The sequence below is a fragment of the Staurois parvus genome, unplaced genomic scaffold, assembly GCF_062004578.1.
Source record: "Staurois parvus isolate SC_StPar_1 unplaced genomic scaffold, SC_StPar_1.0 ptg000172l, whole genome shotgun sequence".
Lineage (NCBI taxonomy): Eukaryota > Metazoa > Chordata > Amphibia > Anura > Ranidae > Staurois > Staurois parvus.
This window is the reverse complement of record NW_028317968.1, coordinates 10,522,326-10,544,714: the sequence shown is the minus strand read 5'-3', so window position 1 is coordinate 10,544,714 and position 22,389 is coordinate 10,522,326. Positions and strand designations below refer to the sequence as shown.

General features: G+C 41.0%; 1 protein-coding gene across 4 annotated transcripts in view; it reads left to right on the top strand.

The window, feature by feature from the left end:
- VMP1 (vacuole membrane protein 1) overlaps positions 1-22,389 on the top strand; it is a 225,947-nt gene that overhangs the window by 98,238 nt on the left and 105,320 nt on the right. For all 4 annotated transcript variants that reach the window (XM_089676659.1, XM_089676658.1, XM_089676657.1 and 1 more), the window contains 2 exons: positions 9,780-9,947; positions 12,698-12,829. In XM_089676659.1, the coding sequence (XP_089532785.1) occupies positions 9,780-9,947; positions 12,698-12,829 (300 nt within the window). The remainder of the gene's footprint in view (positions 1-9,779; positions 9,948-12,697; positions 12,830-22,389) is intronic.

Below are 22,389 nucleotides of genomic sequence, written 5' to 3'. Positions count from 1 at the left end.
ATAGCGCCAACAGTTTGCTCAGCGCTTTACATTATGGAGAGAGACAGTACAGTAACAATACAGTTCAATACAAGAGGGATTACAGGACCCTGCTTCTTGGAGCTTACAATCTAGGAGGGAGGGGATAGTGGTACAAGAGGTAATTAGCTGTGGGGGATGGAGTGGTAGGAGGAGTAGTGGATTCCATTATTAGCCGAGGGCAGGATAGGTTTCCCTGAAGAGTTGGGTTTTCAGAGTGCGCCTAAAGGTGAGCAGAGTAGGCAATAGCCTTATAGCTTGGGGTAGGGAGTTCCAGAGGATCGGTGAAGCCCTTGAGAAATCCTGGAGACGAGCATGGGAGGAGGAGACAAGGGAGCTAGAGAGTAGGAGGTCTTGCGAGGAGCGGAGAGTACGGTTTGGGTGGTATTTAGAGACAAGGTCGGTGATGTAATTAGGGGCAGTGTTATGAACCGCTTTATACGTCAGTGTTAGTGTTTTGAATTTTATCCGTTGGGCAATTGAAAGCCAGTGGAGGGATTGGCAGAGAGGGGTGGCAGATATAGAGTGGTTAGTAAGGTGGATGATTCTGGCAGCAGCATTCATGATAGACTGAAGAGGAGATAGCCTGCGATGAGGTAGGCCAGTGAGGAGGGAGTTACAGTAGTCAAGGCGTGATATAACAAGGGAGTGAATAAGTTGCTTAGTGGTTTCCGGGGTTAGGAACGGTCGTATCTTGGAGATGTTGCGGAGGTGAAGTCTACATGAGCTTGTCAGTGATTGGACCTGGGGCTGAAACGACAGATTGGAGTCTAGGATTACACCTAGTACCCTGGCGTGAGAGGTGGGACTAATGGTAGTGTTGTTGATCTTGATGGAGAAGTCAGGGGAGGGGGCACGGGCTGGGGAGAATACTAGGAGCTCAGTTTTGGAAAGGTTGAGTTTGAGGAAGTGGAGTGACATCCAATCCGATATGTCACTTAGTAGGCTGGTGATGCGATTGGAGACTGAGGTATACCATCTTATTTACTCAGAGTAGCTCTTCACGGTTCATTATTTGCTGTACGTATATTTATTATATTTTTTGTAGATGGGAGTATTTCAGCTATGTGTTGGATCTCTTAATTCTGGCTATATTTTTGCCCATGTCTGCAAAGATTTAAATAATTCAGTTGTGTTTTCAGAAAGTCATTGCGGTTGAAAAGTGACCAATAATGGCCTATTCACGCAAATGAATATCTAAAGAATGGTTAAAATGGAAATGTATCGACATATATCTAAAAGAAAGCTATAGGTCATGGTGTTCTCACTTCACAACACCTCACACAGTAGTTTATACAACTGTAAAACTGCAGTACGGGAATGCGATTAGTCTTTTATTAGTGCACTACAAGATAGTATATGAGTTTAAATAGATCGACCAGGTTAAGGAGGAAAGTTATTTAGGGAGCTCCATTAAGCAGTGTTAGTGTATAAAGTGACCATTTATTATAACCGCAGCGGAACGTCAGAAATGCTGCCTCCCTGATTGTAAGTAAATACTTTGGGGTCTGTTCACTAAGCTATGTGATTTTATTTTAACTGCAATCATTGTTTTTTTAACAGTAATATTCTCATCAAAGTGCTTAGTACACATAAATATTGCACTGGTTTGCAATCATCATTTTGTACAAACGAATAACCTTTTTGGCTTAATGGTATTTTTGCTTATTAAAGCATATTTTATTTTATTTTGCTCTTCTGAATATATACCTTACAATTAGCACCAGTCACAAAGTGGTGCTATTGTAAGGAATGAAAAGTCATGTGATCGTTTTTGCAAACTGACTTTTAATTGCAAAATACTATAAAAGAATAGTGAAAATGATACATGCAGTATGTTTTAGTAGTTGACTCTTTAGTGTGTTAGTGATGCTCCCATGCTTTTGCCATCCACAAGCCCAGACGTCTGAATCCTTGTTTTATCACTCAATCAAAGCATAATCGCTACGTTTTTAAATCATAAAAAAAGGGGCGGGGGGGGTCAGTTCCCATAAAGAAGTGTGTTCACTCTTCTAATAATGTGTGTTCTGCTGTCAGTCTCTTTAGTTAATGGAAGTTGGAAAAGAGTGGGTAAAGAGACAAAATATTTGTGGGCAGCACAGTGGCTAAAAGGTTAGCACTTCTGCCTGGCAGTACTAAGGTCGTTAGTTCGAATCCCAACCACAGCACCACCTGCCTGGGGTTTGCACGTTCTCCCTGTGCCTACGAGGGTTTCCTCCGGGTACTCCGGTTTCCATCCACAGTTTAAAGACATGCTGGTAGGTTAATTGGCTTCTGTCTAAATTTGGCCCTAGTATGTGTATGTATGAATGTAAGTTAGGGACCTTAGATTGTACGCCCCTTGAGGGTTAGGGACTGATGTGAATGTACTATATATATATATATATATATATATATATATATATATATATATGTATGTAAATTGACAGCGCTATATAAGTACCTGTAATAAATAAATAAATGTTGTAGGGTACAAGGTATACATATTGGCTATACATTATTTGTTCTGTGTAATATGCATGTGATACGTATATGTATTCAGTTCTTTAAGTAAGTAGTTATTAAATAGATGTGATCCACAGAAAATGAAACACTTCAAGGGCTAATTTTTTAGAGCAATAGCAAAAGATTCAGAAATCCGATGTCAGCTGTAATATTTTAGGTGCATTGACTGCTACTCAACTGAATGTCCAGCTGTGGTTTTCTGAAATTCTGGGTTTCACTAACTAAAACTGCAAAGTGCATTGACAAAAAACAGGAAGCTGATAGGTTTCTATGCAGAGATGCACCAGATTTTGCACTCTCCAGTTTTAGTAAATGAGCCCCTCTATGACATAAAGTGAAACATTTAAAATTGGGTTATCATGCAGGGGCCAGGAATTCACTTGAACTTTCTTTAACATTGTTTTCATCAAGTTGTCAAATGTTTTTATGTCCCTTGGAAGTCATGAATAAGACTTCATTATAAAATCCATTAATCCTTTATGAAAGTGTAATCTTGAAATTTCTAAATGAAAAAGGGGACTCCACCTAACCGTTTGGAATGGTTTGGGAAACATAAATGTGTAAATACATATTTACCTTTTTTGCCTATTTACCACAATCTGAGAAAACCAAAACCATGAGCTCTTAGCATCCAGCCTGCTGTTGTACAGAGCATTTCGGGAGATTTCCCCATTGGCTTGAATGGGTGGATGTAGTATTCTCTTGCTGTGTCTCGGTATTGTTTAAAAGCATTGACTCACCAGGAAATTATTTAAAAATGTTGGCAGCACTGCTGCTTTGTTATTTATTTTAAAACCTTCCGAGCTTGTGATCCATAAAACTGTGTAGGAGACTGTGTAGAGGGGGAGGACTGTCTGCAATGGAAGATCATTTAAGTTTAAACAAATGTACTTTACAAAACAGTTATTTCACTTATGTTTTTCTTTTAGAAGCTTTTTTTTTAATTTATTTATTTGCCACAGGTTTAGTTGTGAATTACCATGCATTCTCATTAACTGAACTATTTAATTCTGTATTATTATCACACAGTCATTATCTTTAAAGAGAAAGCTTAATACCTTTTCGATGATGCAGTATATATTACTGTGATGAAGTTGATTGCCTGGAGAAAGCTCCTAACTTAATATAATCAGGGGCTGTTAAATAGCAGTAGCTTTTTTTTTTTTTTCTGTTTGCTAGTTACATTGGGAAACCAGTCTATATGCAGTCTAGTCAATATGACGCACTAAAACAAAATTGCTTGTACCCATCCATTTTAGTACATTAGTAAAGAAAAGTATGGAAGAGCCTATTGTATTGCTGGAGCTGAATTTATTTCTGCTTCAGATCTCCTTCAGTACATCTAAAGAGGTGTGACCAACCACAAGTCTTAGGCCAGCCTCACCTGGATCGAAAGAGATTCCCCCATCCACACCGAGTGTGTGGATGGGGAAAATCAAGGCATTTTCTTTTGTTCAACTCGCTGTTTGAACAAAAGAAATTACTCCTATGTGGGCTTTTAATACTTTTAATTATGATTTTACATAGAACCATAAATAATAACCTACAGAACCAAACCCCTAAATAAATGCTCTGTCAGCCCCTTGTCTGTACTTAAACCGCAGGTCCAGTCAAAATAAAAAAAAAATGTCAGCAGCTACAAAAACTCTACTTGCCGAATTTTAAAAAACAGATTCCTGTCCCTCGATCCCGTGGTGTCCTCACACCGGCCATCCTGTGTCCCTGGCGCCGGTATCTTCAGTGTGGGCACCTAGCTGTGACAGCTTGCGGCTTCACAGTCGGGTGCTCACTGCGCATACGCGAGTAGCACTGCGCTTTTTGAATGGTCCCGTAGTTTTCTGTTACATGTCCCAGATGACTACGGGGAGGGAGGAGGGGAGCACAACTTCCGCTTCCAATCACCTAGGCAATCGCAGAGGAAGTGGGAGCAGATACCTGTCAAATTCAGGTACCCCCTTCTCCCCCTTGCTCCCCAAAGGTGCCAATCCTTAACGGGGAGCAAGGGATGAAGCCTTACAGTGGAACTTTCCCCTTTGAGTGGAGCTCTGCTTTAATTGTTCCTGTTCTGTCCAGAATTGCCATTCTTATCAAATGTGGTCCTCACGTTTTTTTAAGGCTTTGATGGCTAAAGGCATGGAGAGCTTTGTTTAATTATTGTTTTTCTGGAAATATATATGTTATTTTTCCAGATAACATGAATATAAATTTTAGTAAATTTTCAGTTTAAGGCAGCGCTGAACAAATCCAGTGCTGAGCAAGTAAAGTATTTCATGTACCTAAAATATATTGCTGTCAACTAACAATTGTAGACCTTTCTTTGGATGCTAATAAAAGACCATTTTCTTTGGCTCCTTTAACTCTTCTTGTTTGCCTCTAGTTTTGGCAAGCTTACTCTAGAATAGTCTGAGTTTTCACTCCCAAGTTAGCTCCAGCTGAAGCACATATTGATGGCTACTATCTACATTTACACTCACCGGTCACTTTATTAAGTACACCTTGCTAGTGCCAAGAAAATATCCCCCACACCATTACACCACCACCAACCTGAACTATTGATACAAAGCAGGATGGATCCATACTTTCATGTTGTTTACACCAAAATTCTGATCCTACCATCAGAATGTTGCAGCAACCAGTCTGCCCATTCTCCTCTGACTTCTGACATCAACAAGGCATTTTCATTCACACAACTGCCACTCATGTTTTCTCATTTTTGTACCATTCTTTGTAAACCCTAGAGAAGGTTGTGCATGAAAATCCCAGTCGATCAGCAGTTTTTCAAATACTCTGACCAGCCCATCTGGCAGCAACAACCATGCCATGTTCAAAGTCACTTAAATACCCTTTCTTCCCCAATCTGATGCCCGGTTTGAACTTCAGCAAGTCGTCTTCACCACGTCTACATGCTAAAATGCACTGAGTTGCTGCCATGTGATTTTCTGATTAGCAATTTGTGTTACCAAGCAATTGAACAGGTGTACCTAATAAACAGGCCAGTGAGTGCAAATAGCTTTGCTGACTCCATCATTGTAAGACCTTTTTGAATGGTCCACACTCAACTTAATTTGAGTGCTGCTATCTGTTTATTAAATATTAACACAAACCATTCTTACATTTTTGTCTTCTAAAAATGTGGATTAAATGTTTTCCTGCTCCGTGTAAACTTTTATGTTGCTACTGAATCTAATAGGCCTCAGTTTTTACTCAAGGTAAAAGGTTTCATCTCTCCTGTCCCTCCTTTTCCTACGAGGACCATGTGCTAGAATAATTCAGATTTTATCTACTAGCCAAATCTGATAATGTCATCTATAAACTAAGTGGTTTCTGGCTTCAAACATCTGGATAGATTTGAACATATTTAACTAAAGGCAATTTTTTTTTTTTAGTTTTGGATAGTTTTAGTTAAGAGGGATTAGAGCACCTGTCAGGTTTGTACTGCTGTCTGTGCCCCCATTAGGGAGATTCACACTTCCTATTTGTCCTGTTTACCATTTTCATTGATTGTGAAAAGTAGCTATTTAATGAAGGGAGTTATATGAATAGACTTTATGGGCACAGAAACTACATACACAAAATAGTAAAATCAATATTTCTTTATTTGACATTTCACACCATTTAAGGTAAAAATTAGCTGTACAGTATGCCCACAATATATTGAAGGATAACAGCCAGTGATGTAACGTAGACCTAAACCACCAAGATGAACCTATGGGAGGGACATACAAAAACTGGAAAATTTGCCCGACATGTTTTGCGACGACAGTTGCTTCCTCAGGGGCTAATTGTATATCTAAAAGAGAATACATATGCTTAGACAACAAACCAACAAATCATCAAGCATCGTGAGACATTTATAAACTTATTAGAAAGATTGGACACTTAGGAAATAAGCCATTATGCACCAGACAACAGTGGACCCTCCAATTAGCAAAAGAAGGCCTCCTCTGAGTCCCAAGCAAGGCGAGGATATCCCAGGAGCCAGGTACAGGGGTGCAATATACGCAAGGTGGGCCAGTGTCAAATAAAGAAATATTGATTTTACTCTTTTGTGTATGTAGTTTCTGTGCCCATAAACACCCTTCATTTAATAGCAACTATTAGGACGTGGCACTGTTGTTTATATTGGGTGTGACCCATCACCCGAGGGTACCCCACGCTTCCCTTACAGATTGTGAAAAGTAATAGAGGTGATATCTTCCAATGGGGACACTAGTTCTGGTGACCTGGGGGCCCCAAGGGATTTCCTTAATTTGCAGAGATTTTCTCACTTCCTGTGCTGGATATGGGACAGGAAGTGAATGTAAATCTTCCCAATTGGACACAGATTGCAAAAAATAAACTGACAGGGGTTATAACCCTCCCTATCCAAAATGGAAAAAGAAGTTTTGCCTATAGTCCTAATTTAAATTGGTTGGCTGCCCATTGTGAACTGGTACATTCATTGTTAAATGTTTGTGCACTCTCTTTAATACCATGGTTCTTTCTTATAACATCAAGCATCTAGTATGTGGGCAGTGTTAAAGAACAACTCTACTAAAGAAACAACTCTACTAAAAACTTTTTCTTTTATTTTAATGTAAATTGGTAACCTAACATAATCTCAGTGTAATGTCAGAAAAACTGCAACCCTTATTCCTTATTGGAAAATAAGAGATTTCCTTGGAGAAAAACATGCTTATGTTTATGGGGTTGTCATGGCTTCAGTAGTCATACACATTGAATTGTGAATATGGAATTGTGTGTGGCCAGTTCTCCTCAATGCTCAATGGTGGGAGCTGACACCCAGCAATACTTAAGCAGGGCAAGAGCACACACAAAATAATTCTAGATGTCTGGTTTAGTGATCATCTAATTTGCATATTAGAAACTGAGTTAGGTTATATTTTAGAGATGAGAACAGTTGGGAAATTGGAGGTCAATGAAAAGTCTTCTTTAAAGCAACTCTTTTCTTCACCACTGTTTTACAGAAACCATGAGTAGTTCTGAATGCTATGAATCATTTAACCTAGAAAGAGTTCACCAAGGCTTTATCCGTGAATAAAAGCCTGCTTCAGTCAGTTTCCAAAAACCTACTTATTACCCCACTGGGCATGGCCATGTTGCTTATCACACAGCATAGAGAAAGTGAAGCCAAGCATGTATTACATCTCTCATTTCAGATACCCCAGAGCTTGTCATGTGACATTCATGTGCTACTGCCTCCCATATACATAGGTTGCCGGAGGATTGGCTAGTGATGGAGGCCAGGACTTGGCTACTAACTTTTCACAAAAGGTCTGAATTTGCTTATTGGTAAAATCTGCTTAGATTGCATGTTTCGGGGAAAGGAGTGTTTCTGAAACAGCTGATGGAGCAGATTAATTAGGTACCATGATGCTGACATGCATGGAAATGGAAAGGTTTACTTTAAAGGAGAGCTACTGTATGGTCACAGCCTATACTTTTATTTAATAATTTCAGCATAGTAATATCAATACAAGGAGTAGGTTTGTTTTGACAATCCAATATATGCTTGCTTGCAAAATGTTGTGAGTTCTACCTGTCTGCTGACTTCTCTTTCCACATCTTCCTGAATTCCCTGCTTTCTTTTTGCCTTCACTTCTGCTGTTTACGGTCAGTTTCTAAGGACTACATGTCCCATGGTACTTTGCCTGCAAGTAGTGATTTCTGTACTGACGCCACCTCCCGAAACTCCGCCTCTCAGCACCTCTGTAGTTCAGAAGGCAGGTTCAGTGAATTCTGTGACACAGCAGTGTCCACTCACATAGGGTATAGTGAATATGTTTCACAGAATTCAAGGAAGTTAAAGTAGAAGTCCAGTCTAAATGTGCTCCCATCTCCTATACTAACTAGCCTGTAAAGGAAAGAGGTCTATGCTTACGTAATCTAAGGGTGCTCAGGTCCGGTCACACGATCTCCCCAGCAGCCAGCTTTAGGGGAAAGGAGAGAGCAACAACAATGGTTACAGTGCCTGGGCAGTGACATCCTCCATAGGCTTACTATGCGGCATCCGTTGGTTGGTGGGTGGGAGCAGGTTTAAAGTGGTTGTAAAGGCTGAAGGTTTTTTGCCTTCATGCATTCTATGCATGAAGGTAAAAAACCTTCTGTGCAGCAGTGCCCCCAGCCACCTCCATACTTACCTGAGCCTCATCACGATCCAGCGATGTGAATGACAGCCTTGGCTGTCCCAGGTCTCTGCCCCCTCATTGGCTGAGACACCAAGTGGGAGCCATTTGCTCCCGCTGCTGTCAATCACAGCCAGTCAGCTGATGAGGAGGAGGAGGGAGCCTTAGCTCCATGTGTGAATAGACACACAGATCAGTGGGTGCCCCCATAACAAACTGCTTGCTGTGGGGGCACCGGACAGGAGGGAGGGGCCAGGAAAGCCAGCGGGGGACTCGAGAAGAGGATAGGATCCATGCTGCTCTGTGGAAAACCACTGCACCCAGCAGGTAATTATAGACATGCTTGTTATTTTCCAAAAAAAATAAAAAAAATTTACCTTTTAGGCTCCATGCACACCGGAAGTTTTAATAACGCTGGAAGCGTTAGCTGTGTAAAGTCACGTTAAAAACGTGAGTTTTTCAGCGTTCGGAGCATTTTTGCATGAGTGTTTAGCTGGTTTTTGCCGCGTTTGCGGTTTTTAGCATTTATTTTACCAAAACAAATGGGGTTTTTTTGCTCAAAAAAGTCCAAAAAGTCGGTTTGAGGTGGTTTTGGTATTTTAGCATGTTTTACCATGTTTTTCAGCGTTTTTATAGCTAAAAAAAACTCTTCTAGAAACCCACTAGTCCTGGGGTTTTTTTTTCCAGCCAAAAAATGCCCCTGCCAAAAAATGCTGATTACGGCCTGTGTGTGCATGGACACGTAGGATAACATGCTCCCGGAGAGTTTACTGGCTGTAGAAAAAAAACGCCAAAAGCCAAAAAACAGCAGCTGTAAAAACGTCCAGTGTGCATGAGGACTTAAAATCGCTTTAAGCTTGGATACATTTAGATCGGACTTCTACTTTAATGTGTGGGGAACTTTTTACAGACTTCAAGATTGTTCAGATTATTAGGAGTAGGCTGGAAATAATTTAAACACAATGAATATAATGATTTTGAATTTGACCATGGATACAATTTAAAGCAAGTTTTATGTACATCCTATCATCATTTTTGGTGATCATATATTGCAGAACATATCCTTTTTATATAGTGTTTAGGATTGTGTATGCAAAAAGTATAAATGTGCTTTGTTTCTTATTTTATCAGGGTCCACACATAGCTTCAGTGACACTTGCTGCTTATGAATGTAACTCGGTCAACTTTCCTGAACCTCCTTATCCAGATGAAATTATATGTCCAGAAGAGGAATCGGTAGAAGGTGCCATTTCATTATGGACTATCATATCCAAAGTCAGGCTAGAGGCCTGCATGTGGGTAAGTAAATCTGTAAAGGATATATCAGGAAAGCTAAAAACTGCTTGTCTGTACAGGACATCTCTTCTTAGTACAAACAATGGGAAATCTGATATTTTGGTGCAAGCATTTAAGAGTGTTTGTGCAGAGGGACTTTTCTTTTGCATTGGTCTGAAAATACATGTAAATAATGGCAAGATGATGGTCATATTATACGTACTAGGAGATGGAAATCCCTCCATGTTACTGCCCAGAAAAACCCTGGGCAGGAATGGCATTTGAATCCTGCTTGGTAATAATTACACCAATCAGAGATTTTTTTTTCATTGTTCTGCATTGAGAAGAAGTGAAGGAGAAGTATGGCCTGAGCTTTTTTAGCTATTTTTCTCCTCTGGATCACAGGAGTGCAGTTTATTCTGCATTGTTGTGACCCATTTGCAGCCGACAATGGGATAAAGCCCGCTGTCAGCTGATGTCACTCAGGCTTGGGAAAAATCCTTACTTTACAGCCAGGATCCACCCGGATGCCTAGACCAGCAACTGGCTCAGTCTTACAACTGAGCCAGACGCTACTTCTCAAAGCAGAGGGCTGGTGACTGACAGTCACCACTCTCTGCTCAGAGCAGAAAGGAGAACTGGGCATTCAGCTGTGTTTGGTCAGTCAGTGCAGAGGTAGCAGGGGACAGATGTAGCATCAGATCGATGCTGCATCCAACTAGGTGAGTATAAGGGGTTTTTATTGGGGGGGGCTGTTTGTGTAAACCCCATACTTCTTTTTGAAGTCTGGTTACGATAGGGTTATTGTTGCACTTGCCTTGGTATTCTAACCTGGCCTGTATTTGTTCTCCATGTCCCATTTCTTAATTCCTTTATATTTACTTTTATTACCTAACGTATTTTACACCAAGTGATGTCTTTGCTGAGTTTCTGTGCTTCGCTTTGCAATGCCTGTAGATCATGGCTGCTGGAAGGGACTTGCTGGGTGATGTACCTAGTTTCCTGAAAACTTCACTGCACCCTGTTTTCAGTACTCTTCTCAATAACCTTCAACTCTGATCCAAGCACTGAACTGGTTCTTGGGAGGAGCTATGCAAATCTCAAAATGCCTGAATGGGTGGTCTGTCACAGTGGCCCTTCCTGGGCAGACTGTATTTGCATGTAGACTGGCAAATGGCTAGTAAAGCCTGTAGCGGTGATGTCACCCATAGACTTCAATGGTCCATCTGTTGTCAGCGCTCCCGCTTCCCCACTGAAGCGCGCTGACTGACACAGGGAAACTTGATCACATGAATGGACTGGAACTGACTGAAAATAGGTAAGTACACTATATACAGTACATCTTTCTTACGAAGGTTAGTTAAGCTGGAATTCCAATTTAAAGGATATCTAAAGCCCAAACTTTCCTTAAATATAGTTTTGTATACAGTGGGGAAGGATTAGTAACCCTCTTGGGTAATTTTTGTCAGGGTTACTCCGATACTGAGTACTTGCACAATTACTCGTACTTGTGCAAATACTCCCAATACCAAAACTAATATCTTTGTGGTGCGATTTGAGTCCATGCAAAATGAATGGGCTCAAATCGCACTGCAAAGAATAGCATGCGCTTTGAACAACAATGCTGGGCGACTCCTGTTTGAATCGCAAGCTCTTTCCCGCACAGGTCCTGCGTGAACCCAGGCTTGTCATAGTGACTTTGAGCCTGAGTTCACATAAGAGCTGTGCGGGAAACCTCCCTGCATGATGGGTTCCACCAGCTCTGGCTTCTGATCCCACTCTGGACATCAACAGCTGCGGCTTGGGCAACTCTTGCCTCCTCCATGGCACTCTTCCCCCCAGCCTCCAGCGGTTCCAGCCATCCGCTGGTCCCCCTCCCCAGTCCCGCTGTACCAAATTGCTAATCCCCAGTTGTCAGACAACGACAAGCCACTTAACCAATCTGGGGATTTGAAACCCCTCTGGCTTTCTCTCCTCTACTTGCAGTGCTGACAGTATGGGCTAGACGGCTTCTGATTGGTCAGTGGTGTCCATGTGATTCAACTTCCCAGACCGGTGAAGCAGCTTTTTGTTGTCTGACCATGGAGGCTCTATATAGTAGCTAATGCTACTTATCACATGGTGGAATATGCATAGTTTTATACTGTAGGTACAGAACAAAACCTCTGTAGGCCATTTGTGAAGTCTGATGTAATATCTATGCCTTGACCTATGTTACTTGGACAAGTTGGATTTTTTTTTTGAGGGGGGGGTGGGGGGGCTTTGTATACCCTGGTTCTTCTATACAATGAAAAACTATTGAATGGCTAAAAAAAGTTGTCAGCATATTGCTTTGAGGGATTTACTACTCTTCCCTGCTTGTAGGTTCAAACTACTTTTGTCTTCCCTCCTTCATCATCCCACTTGTACAATTATTTTACCAACTATATATTCTTAATCTCAACTGTATACTCATAGCCATGAAATATAATGCTGATTGAAAACTTTTGTGATTTTGTTTTTTATTCTTTTGGAGTAATCTTCATTTTTTGCTGTAGTCCTTTTTCTTACATGGATTGTACTGATACATCATCAAAACAGATTAGGCTGAATAATGAGCATCTTTCATAGACCTATTATTTTAAATGTCATTAAAAAGGTATATGTATAAATAGTGTTAAAGTACCTTTCAGATTGGTGTAGATAGATGTACTTTGACTCATCATGGTTATTTTCATAAATCTATTGCAAATTTTTTTTATGGTATGTATCACTTTGGCTTCTCATAACTCTAGGGTGCTGGCACTGCCATTGGAGAGCTGCCACCATACTTCATGGCTAGAGCTGCCCGCCTTTCAGGAGCAGAACCTGATGATGAGGAATATGAAGAATTTGAGGAGATGCTGGAACATGCTCAGACAGCACAGGTGGGGAATGGCAATCATTTATCTAATTCTCTAATCCTACATATTTTTTTGTGCTTGAATTGCAGAACATTCCTAAAGATGTCAAGTTTATATGCTCACCCATGTTTGTGGTCTCGTTCAAAGATATGTTTCGCAATGTTCTGCCCTATTATAATTGATTTCTTTACTCATTTACTAAGGTGTGCAAGTTGCCATAACATGTGTTTTTGTCAACACACAAACATCTACTTTAGCATCTTCGAAGCATCCATGGGCTACAAACTTTGGTGCCAAACAAAGATCTTCATGGTCAGGGGAGACCAGATGTGGATTAGTGGAGTGAAGCAAAAGGCTTGTTTTATAACTGATAGTCTTAATGAGACTCAAAGTAGTTTCAAGGGGCCATATCCCTATATAGTTGTATCAAAAAGGCCTGGGATTTTTAATTGGCACCAAGCATATAAACAACCAAATTAAACTTCACAATATTTATTAATACAGCTTCACCAAAGAGACAATAGTCAGCAACATATTAAAAGGCAACAAAATTTATATAGATTCAGAACATACATATATATATATATATTACAGCATATCTTCAATGCTTAAAGTATATATATTTATACATGATTTATATAGCGCCAACAGTATTCTCAGCGCTTTACAATTTAACGGGAGACAATACAGCAACAATGCAGTTCAATACAAGAGGGAAAGGAGGGCCCTGCTCCTTGGAGAATGTGTGTGTGTGTATATGTGTATGTGTATATATATATATATATATATATATATATATATATATATATATATATATATATATTACAGCATATCTTCAATGCTTAAAGTATACTAAACAAACGTGTTTCAACTCAAAAGTTGTAAATCTTCCTCAAGGCATTGGTATAGTGGTATAATACATAGAATTACTCAGCATGACATGATGTAGGATGGATGCCTTTTACCAGGGGCGGCATCCAATATAGCACAAAGGATGCAAAAAACTCCTCTTAGAATGACTAGCAGATCATCTTTAAAAGTCTCAATCAAAAAGTATCAGGGCAGGTGGCAAAAAAAATCCTCCCCCAAATGACCAGATGTAATTTCAAAGGCTTCAATGGAGTTAACCCAAATGGTTTCAACAAGAATGGATAAGAATTCCAAAAAAGGGGAAGAAAGAATAGATTCTGCAATCACAGCTGCATCGCCACATTGATAGGCATCCAGAATCCAACAGCATTGCTGTACCATCTATATATATGGTGGTTTTTGAATCTATGTACATTTTCTTTTTTTTGTCTTTTAATAAGTTGCAGACTTTGTGTGGTGTATTGAGATGCCATTTATTTAGAATTGCACTTCAGTGCACCACAATGTACTACGTTTTTTTGGATCATTGCCTTGTGTTGAGTTATTCACAAAAATATGTGTGTGCTTACCACACCACAACATAGCAAAAAAATGTAATCCATTTCAGTTGCTGATATATATGCAGACTTATGGGTATTTACTTTGTCAGTTATCATAACTATACAGCTATAACTATACTATACTACCACCTCCCCCTCACTCCCCCTCTCTGTTGGGGTCCCTCAAGGCTCTGTCCTCGGGCCCCTTCTCTTCTCCATCTACACCTCCTCCCTTGGCCAACTCATACACTCTCACGGCTTCAACTACCACCTCTATGCCGACGACACACAAATCTATCTCTCAACCCCCCACCTCACCCCCTCGGTCTCAGCCCGAATCACACACCTACTGAGCGACATATCAGATTGGATGTCGCTCCACTTCCTTAAACTGAATCTCTCCAAAACCGAGTTTCTTGTCTTCTCCCCCAGCCCAGACACCACCCCCCATTGACTTCTCCATCACATCCAAAAATGCTACCATCAAACCCACCCTGCAGGCCAAAGTACTTGGTGTCATTCTGGACTCCAACCTATCCTTCCAGCCCCAAGTCCAATCTTTAACAAACTCGTGTAGACCCACCTCCGCAACATCGCCAAAATCCGCACGTTCCTAACCCCAGAAACCACTAAACAGCTCATGCACTCCCTCATCATATCATGACTCGACTACTGCAACTCCCTCCTCACTGGCCTGCCTCGCCGCTGGCTATCCCCTCTTCAGTCCATCCTGAACACGGCTGCCAGACTCATTCACCTTTCCAACCGCTCCGTTTCCGCCACCCCCCTCTGCCAATCCCTCCACTGGCTTCCAATTGCGCAACAGATCAAATTTAAAATCCTAACACTGACGTACAAAGCTGTCCACCATACTGCCCTGAACTACATCACTGACCTAATATCCAAGTACCACCCAGCACGCACACTCCGCTCCTCACAAGACCTCCTTCTCTCTAGTTCCCTGGTCTCCTCCTCCCATGCCCGCCTCCAGGACTTCTCCAGGGTGTCACCCATCTTCTGGAACTCCCTTCCCCAACCCATCAGATTATCACCTACTCTCCTCTCCTTTAGGCGCACCCTGAAAACCCATCTCTTCAGAGAAGCCTACCCCCTGCTAACTTGACCGACCTCCTCCACTCTTCCTACCACTCCATCCCCAACAGCTATCTCCTCCTGTACCACTATCCCGCCCCTTCTAGATTGTAAGCTCGAAAGAGCAGGGCCCTCAATCCCCTCATGTTTTGCATTGTATTGGTATTGTTCTGTCACATGTTCTGTCCCCCTTTGTAATGTACAGCGCTGAGTGAACTATTGGCGCTTTATAAATACTGTATAATAATAATAATACAGAGATGCATGTACACAAGATGTGTTTGGGTAGAGATGAGATGCACTGTAATTGTATGTAAACTGTTCTGGTTCTGCCTGAAGTGGATGGTCTTCAATAATAGTATCTAAGGTCTGTGGGAAACTTTCAAGATGCGAAATGGAAACATTTTCACAAGTAAAATGAAATTAAATGCAGCTTGTCATGTCGCTATTGCCAATCTGTAACTCCTGCAGTAATTGTAAAATACAGACATAGTGGTTTGTTAGTAGTTGCAGTGCTAGAAAAAACTGCATGGCAAGATACATTTCACATGTATCATATCTCTGTCATTATTATCCTCATGGTACATTGTCTTGTCCCAGGAACTGGACTTGCACGTATCAAGTGTATGCATGTCCAAGAAATATATTTTGGCATTATTACTGTTTTGTAGTTCTTTGTTTATTACTTTTAAAGTAGTTTGTAGTACTAATGTTATCCTTACAGGTTACGTTACAGTTGCTTTTTCTCCTAAGCCATTCATGAAGAGATGTAAAGTGGCAGTTAAACCCTAATTTATGATAGCTTTTATAAGGCTGTAACTACAGGTCTTTAGTTTTGACACAAGTGCCTTTTGAAAAGCTTATGAAAGTGTTCCAAGAAGTCTTTAGAGACTGCTCCTGCAGCTTTAAGGAGATACTGACCTTGTGTTGGCTTTTAGGGTGTAATCACACTTACTTTATCCATATGGAATTATTCTCTGTTCTCATATGCATTGTCTTTGTTCGTGTTTTTTTTTTTTTTTTCATCCTTCCGTGCATTTCTGCTTCCCTGCCAAGTGCTTTAGCACTCTGCATGCTGCTGCATTACATCTGCCAAATGTAAAATGACCTGATGCTTGCATCTCTCTGCCAACATGATATGTGTCAGTGGCTACATACACTGGGCCAGTGCCAGCTTTGTCTGCAATATCCCTTTTGTCCTGTTTACATCCACACTAGATTACAGGATCACCATGACACAATGTCTTTGTCTGTGTTTTACATTTGAAATGGGGCTTTTGGGAAGAAAATCAACAGTGTTTAAGAATGCATCCTGTCTGATTCTGAATGTTTTTCTTAGCCAGTCATAAATAATACTTTACTAAAAGTCTACTGAACAGTAATTCTTAGGGCGGAAGTTGATTTAGGTAGTGTCTAGGTTACAATTATTGTCCATGGCTCTGTGGATGTAGCAGACATATATAGCCCAGGTTTTTTTTACAAAGTGGCAACATACACTATATTGCCCAAAGTATTGGGACGCCTGCCTGTATACGCACATGTACTTTAATGGCATCCCAGTCTTAGTCCATAGGGTTCAATATTGAGTTGACCCACTTTTTGCAGCTATAACAGCTTCAACTCTTCTGGGAAGGCTGCCCACAAGGTTTAGGAGTGTGTCTATGGGAATGTTTGACCAATCTTCCAGAAGCACATTTGTGACGCCAGGCACTGATGTCAAACGAGAAGGCCTGGCTCGCAGTCTCCGCTCTTACACCACTGCATCCAACGCTTTTGTATTGCACTTGGTGATGAAGGGCTTGGATGCAGCTGCTCGGCCATGGAAACCCATTCCATGAAGCTCTCTATGCACTGTTGTTGTGCTAATCTGAAGGCCACATGAAGTTTGGAGGTCTTTAGCTATTGACTCTGCAGACAGTTGTCTACATGCGCTGACACCACTCTGTCATATTACATGGCCTACTACTTTGTGGCTGAGTTGCTGTTGTTCCCAGTTTCCACTTTATTATAATATTATTATTATTATTATACAGTATTTATATAGCGCTAAAAGGTTTGCTTAGCGCTGTACATTATAGTGGGGGACAGTACATGAGACAATACAGTAACAAAACAAAACACGAGGGGGTCAAGGGCCCTGCTCTTTCAAGCTTACAATCTAATACCACTAACAGTTGACTGTGGAATATTTAGCAGCAAGGAAATTTCACGTATGGACTTATTGTACAGGTGGCAACCTATCATGGTACCATGCTTGAATTCACTGAGCTCCTGAGAGTGACCCATTCTTTCACAAATGTTTGTAGAAGCAGTCTGCATGCCTAGGTGCTTGATTTTATACATCTGTGGCCATGGAGGTGATTGAAACACCTAAATCCAATGATTTGGAGGGGCGTTCCATTACTTTTGGCAATATAGTGTATTTCATACTGTTTTACTGGAAACACGGAGCCTGTCAGATCCATCTTTTAAAAAGAGCTGAAAACCAACTGTCTCTTATTATAGAAACACACACTTACTTTGAAAGGCCAATTTTAGCCTGAGTTGTTAGGGGCGCAAGGCCCTTCAATGTAATAACACCTAAAAGTTTTCCAACAACAATGTATTTTTTCATGTTGAGTAATTAATAAATGTAACACTTATAGATATTACTTTCCAAAGAGATTAAAAAGCTGGCATCAACTTTGTTCAGACATCTTCTGGGAATAGCATGTACTTCCAGGTCTAAGATGCTGACCTGAAGATGACTCAGTCATGTTAATCTTGGTGCTTGCACAGTAGTGTCATGTTCTAGGCTTTGGGTCCACATGTCACACAGATCTGCCCCTGCATCTTACCTTCTGAGCTCCCAGAAAATCTGTTTTACAACGGCCCTATTGAGTGACCACTAGAGAATTATCAGTAGAGGTGAGGAGTGGTCATCTACTTTGGCATCAACTTTGTTCAGGCATCTTATGGGAATAGCATCTACTTTCAGGACTAAGATGCTGGCCTGTAGATGACTCAGTCATGTTGGTGCCTTCACAATAGTCTCATGTTCTTGGCTTTTGTTGTCACACAGATCTGCCTCGTGCATCTTACATTCTGAGCTCCCAGGAAATCAGTTTTACAACAGTTCTAGTAAGTGACCACTACAGAATTTTCAATAGAGGTGGGGTGGTCATTATCCAGTGCCATCTGTAAGGCCACATCTTCGTTTTAGTTTTCAGGATATTACATTTACCTGGCATCTAGATTTTTTGAGTGCACTCTTGTTTTGTGTGTACATATATATATTTGAAAGAAATCTGTCAAGAAGAGGTGTTCAAACCTGTCCATGTACAGTATATTTTGTTTATAAAATATTTATTTCTAAGGACAAAGTCTAGCATTTTGTAAGCTACTATTCTTAAGATTTTCCTTGTTGAAAATGGTACAGGCAGTGACAACAGGATGAATATTTTTGGTCCAAACATTGTAGAATAAATTCAGTGGACAACTATTTGCTACTAGGACCATTGCTTCTTTCCGGCTTGTATTATCAGCTGTTCAAGCTGATGCTGGCCCCTAATCCAAAGGTCCTTGTATAGAGTGCTGTAGAGCACTTTTATTTATCTTTTTTTTTTGTTTGTTTGTTTTCATTTGTGAGTGGCAGGTTGACAGCAGGAGAATGGTGGCACACTAAGGGCTCGTTCACACTAGGCTGTTTTGCCAACGCTTGCCAAACGCCCCTATAGCGTTTGGCAAGCGTTGGTCCGGCGTTTGCGGAGCGTTATTAACGCTCGGCAAACGCTCCGCAAACGCCGCATGCGCGGTTTAGCGGCGGTTGCTAGGCGTTTGCCGAGCGTTAATAACGCCCCACAAACGCCTATAATGCAGTTTGAGTGGTGTTACCGCTCCGCAAACGCCCCGCAACCGCGTCGCAACTGCACCGCAAACGCCGGCCGGGCGTTTGCGGAGCGGCACCATAGACGAGAATAGGAGGCTTCAAAGCCTCCTGACTCGTCCAGAGGCGTCCGTTTTGCCGCGACGCGACGCAAACGCTCCCGTTAGAACAGCACCATGTGCTGTAATGTGCAGAATTGGCAGAGGCGTTTGGGAAGCGGTAAAAATGCTTACCAAACGCCTCTCTGCCGCCTGCACACAAGGCTAGTGTGAACTTAGCCTAACAATTCCGTCATTGGCAGCTATACACTAGCAGCAGGATTGCTACATTTGCCTGTTTCTAAGGCAAGGTGTCCTCACTGGCCAATATCCCACAACCTCTCCCTTACTGAGAGAGTGATAATGGAGTGTTGTCTTTCTGGTCTGACCAGCAAGTCGGTGACCACTTAGAAGCTTTCTTTCCCCTCTAGTAATCCTGTCTCCAGCAAATTGCAGCCACCCACAGGATCTCTCTTGTGAGCCATGGACTTTATTCTGAAGGCCAGCACAGAGGAGCGCAGGCTATCCATATTGCATAGGACTGTATATTGATAAAACCTTTTATTATGGCCTCATTTTGGTGATGTCTCCCCACTTCCTGATTCAAGATTAAAAAAAAGAGGAAATAACCCCCCTCATCCTAATCAGGGATGCAAAAAGCAATTAGACAGATTTATAATAGAGTGGGACGTTTAGATCCTCTGCCAGGATTTTATTGCTGTTATGTCCTCTTATAGGGGAGTATCACCTCACTTACTGTCTAGGAGATGAATGTCAGACAGGGCAAAAAGTGAGAGAAAATCTCTTCCATCAGGACACAAACGGCTTTATAAGCTGGGAAAAACAATTCTCAACAGGGTTACAGACAGCATTTAAAACATGGCAGAGGTTCTAACCCTTCATCATCCTATCCAAAGGTATATTACAAAATGTTGGCTTTGGGTTTAAAGTAGCTCATAATTTTTAACTGTTTATCAGTTTCTTAAATTATATCTTAGACATTATCCTTTCTTCATGGTAGGGCTCAACAATCACTTAGCCACTGGGTGGTAGCAGAACATTGACTGTGTTTCTAAAACAGTCATTGGGCAGTTTCTTACTCTAAAAACATATTATTGATGATGGTAATAGTAACTTTTATTATGTTTTGTAATGACACTGTTTTTTTTTTTCTTAGCAAATTGCTTTATTGAGAAGTGTATGAGTATATCCAAATTAAACCAAAACCCCAGACAAAAATCAGTTTTCCCCTTCTGTATGTCATATGTGCTGTATATATCATGCTTACCTGTACAACTGTAAGCATCCAATAGGTGTAAGGTTCCGTAGAACGTTTTCTGCAAACCCCATATAATGATAACCCACGTGGTAGATGACTACAGGAAAATGTGACTGTTGAAGTGGTGTGTCCTTGGTCACCTCTCTTCCCCCATCCTGCTGATTAATAGCAGTAGCACACTGAGGTCATCCATGCTCGCTCTCATTCTGTAAGCAAGTGACCAATTTTTTGACGGTATTGCAAAGCAGTGAAGCCATGACTTGTTCAGGGTGCTGATCCTCCCTCTCCCAGTGTAAGTGCAGCTTTGAAGATTACAGCAAGATGATAAAAGAATCAGAGATTTTTACTAGCAGATATATAACTTTTGTTTTACATGCCTACTTACATAACTAGATTTATTTTGTTTCATTATATTTTTTCTGCAGTTCCTTTTTGAGCTACGTAGTGAGCCTATAGCCGTGGGAATCACATAAGCTGACAGTGCAATTTTCTTTTTTGCAACCACCATAGTACAGCAATCGAGTTGGGTACAATTAAGCCTGCCTATCCACTTGCCCTCTGGAAGATTTTATCCCCTTCATGACCAGGCCATTTTTTGCTATACTGCACTGCATTACTTTAACTGACAATTGTGCGGTCATGCAACACTATACCCACATGAAATTTATATAATTTTTTGGCCACAAAAAGAACTTTCTTTTGGTGGTATTTGACAGCCACTGGAGTTTTAATTTTTTTCACTTTAATTGAAAAAAGACCGACAATTTTGAAAAAAAAACTGTATTTTTTACTTTCTATTTGCTATTGAACATATCCAATAAAATAATTTAAAATACAAATTTCTTCCTAACTTTTGGCCAAAATGTATTCTGCTATATATTTTTAATCCTATAAGTGTATATTGATTGGTTTCCGCGAAAATGATAGCGTCTACAAACTATGGGATATATACTGGAATTTTTATTTATTTTTATACTAGTATGGCAGCGATCAGCGACTTATAATGGGACTGTAATAGTACAGCGATCGATCTGACACTAACTGACACTTTCTGGGAACCAGTGACACTAATACAGCGATCAGTTCTAATAATACACACTGAAACTGTATTATGACACTGGCTGGGAAGGGGTTAACATCTAGGAGTGATCAAAGGATTAAGTGTATGCCTAACAGTGCTTTATGTGTGTACTTTTACTAGGGAATGAGATGGTTTTTATCCCCTGCAAAAAACAGCACATCCTCGCTGACAGGGCAGAGATCCGTATTGTTTACATACACAGAGCTCTGTCCTGTCAGCCCCTTTGCCTATCTGCTGGTCCCGGCTGTCAATCATTGGCCGGGACCCGCTGATCGGCTTGTGGTGTATCTAATCACAGCACAGCTGGGGCGGCAGGCATGTGCGTGTTTGCCACCTACCCAGAAGAGCCGGATCACATACTAGGTATGTGATTCAGCACAGGAGAAACATGTAAGTGATGCGGTCAACAAGCGGCTATAGATGGTTTGATTCCCAGCCAGTCCCTGCAGAACCAGCTGAGATTCAAACCATCTATGGCTGACTCTAGAGTCTTAGAAAGATAATGGGTTGAGAGGTGCCACCTAATCTTTCCTTTATGGGAAACCATTTTCACTGTCTATAAAACATTGGGATTTATTTACAAAATCTGGTGCAGCTCTGCATAGGAGCTAATCACCTTCCAGTTTTTTTTTTTTTTTTAATTAAGCTTAATTGAACAAGCTAGAAGCTGATTGGCTACCATGCACAGCCGCAGCAGATTTAAAAATCAACAAAACAATAAATCAACCCTAATGTGTATTTCAGACTTCCCCTCAGGTGGCATTCTTGCTGGTCCCTCTCCAAAGCCAAGAAGAGCATCCTTAGACACTGCTGATTCATC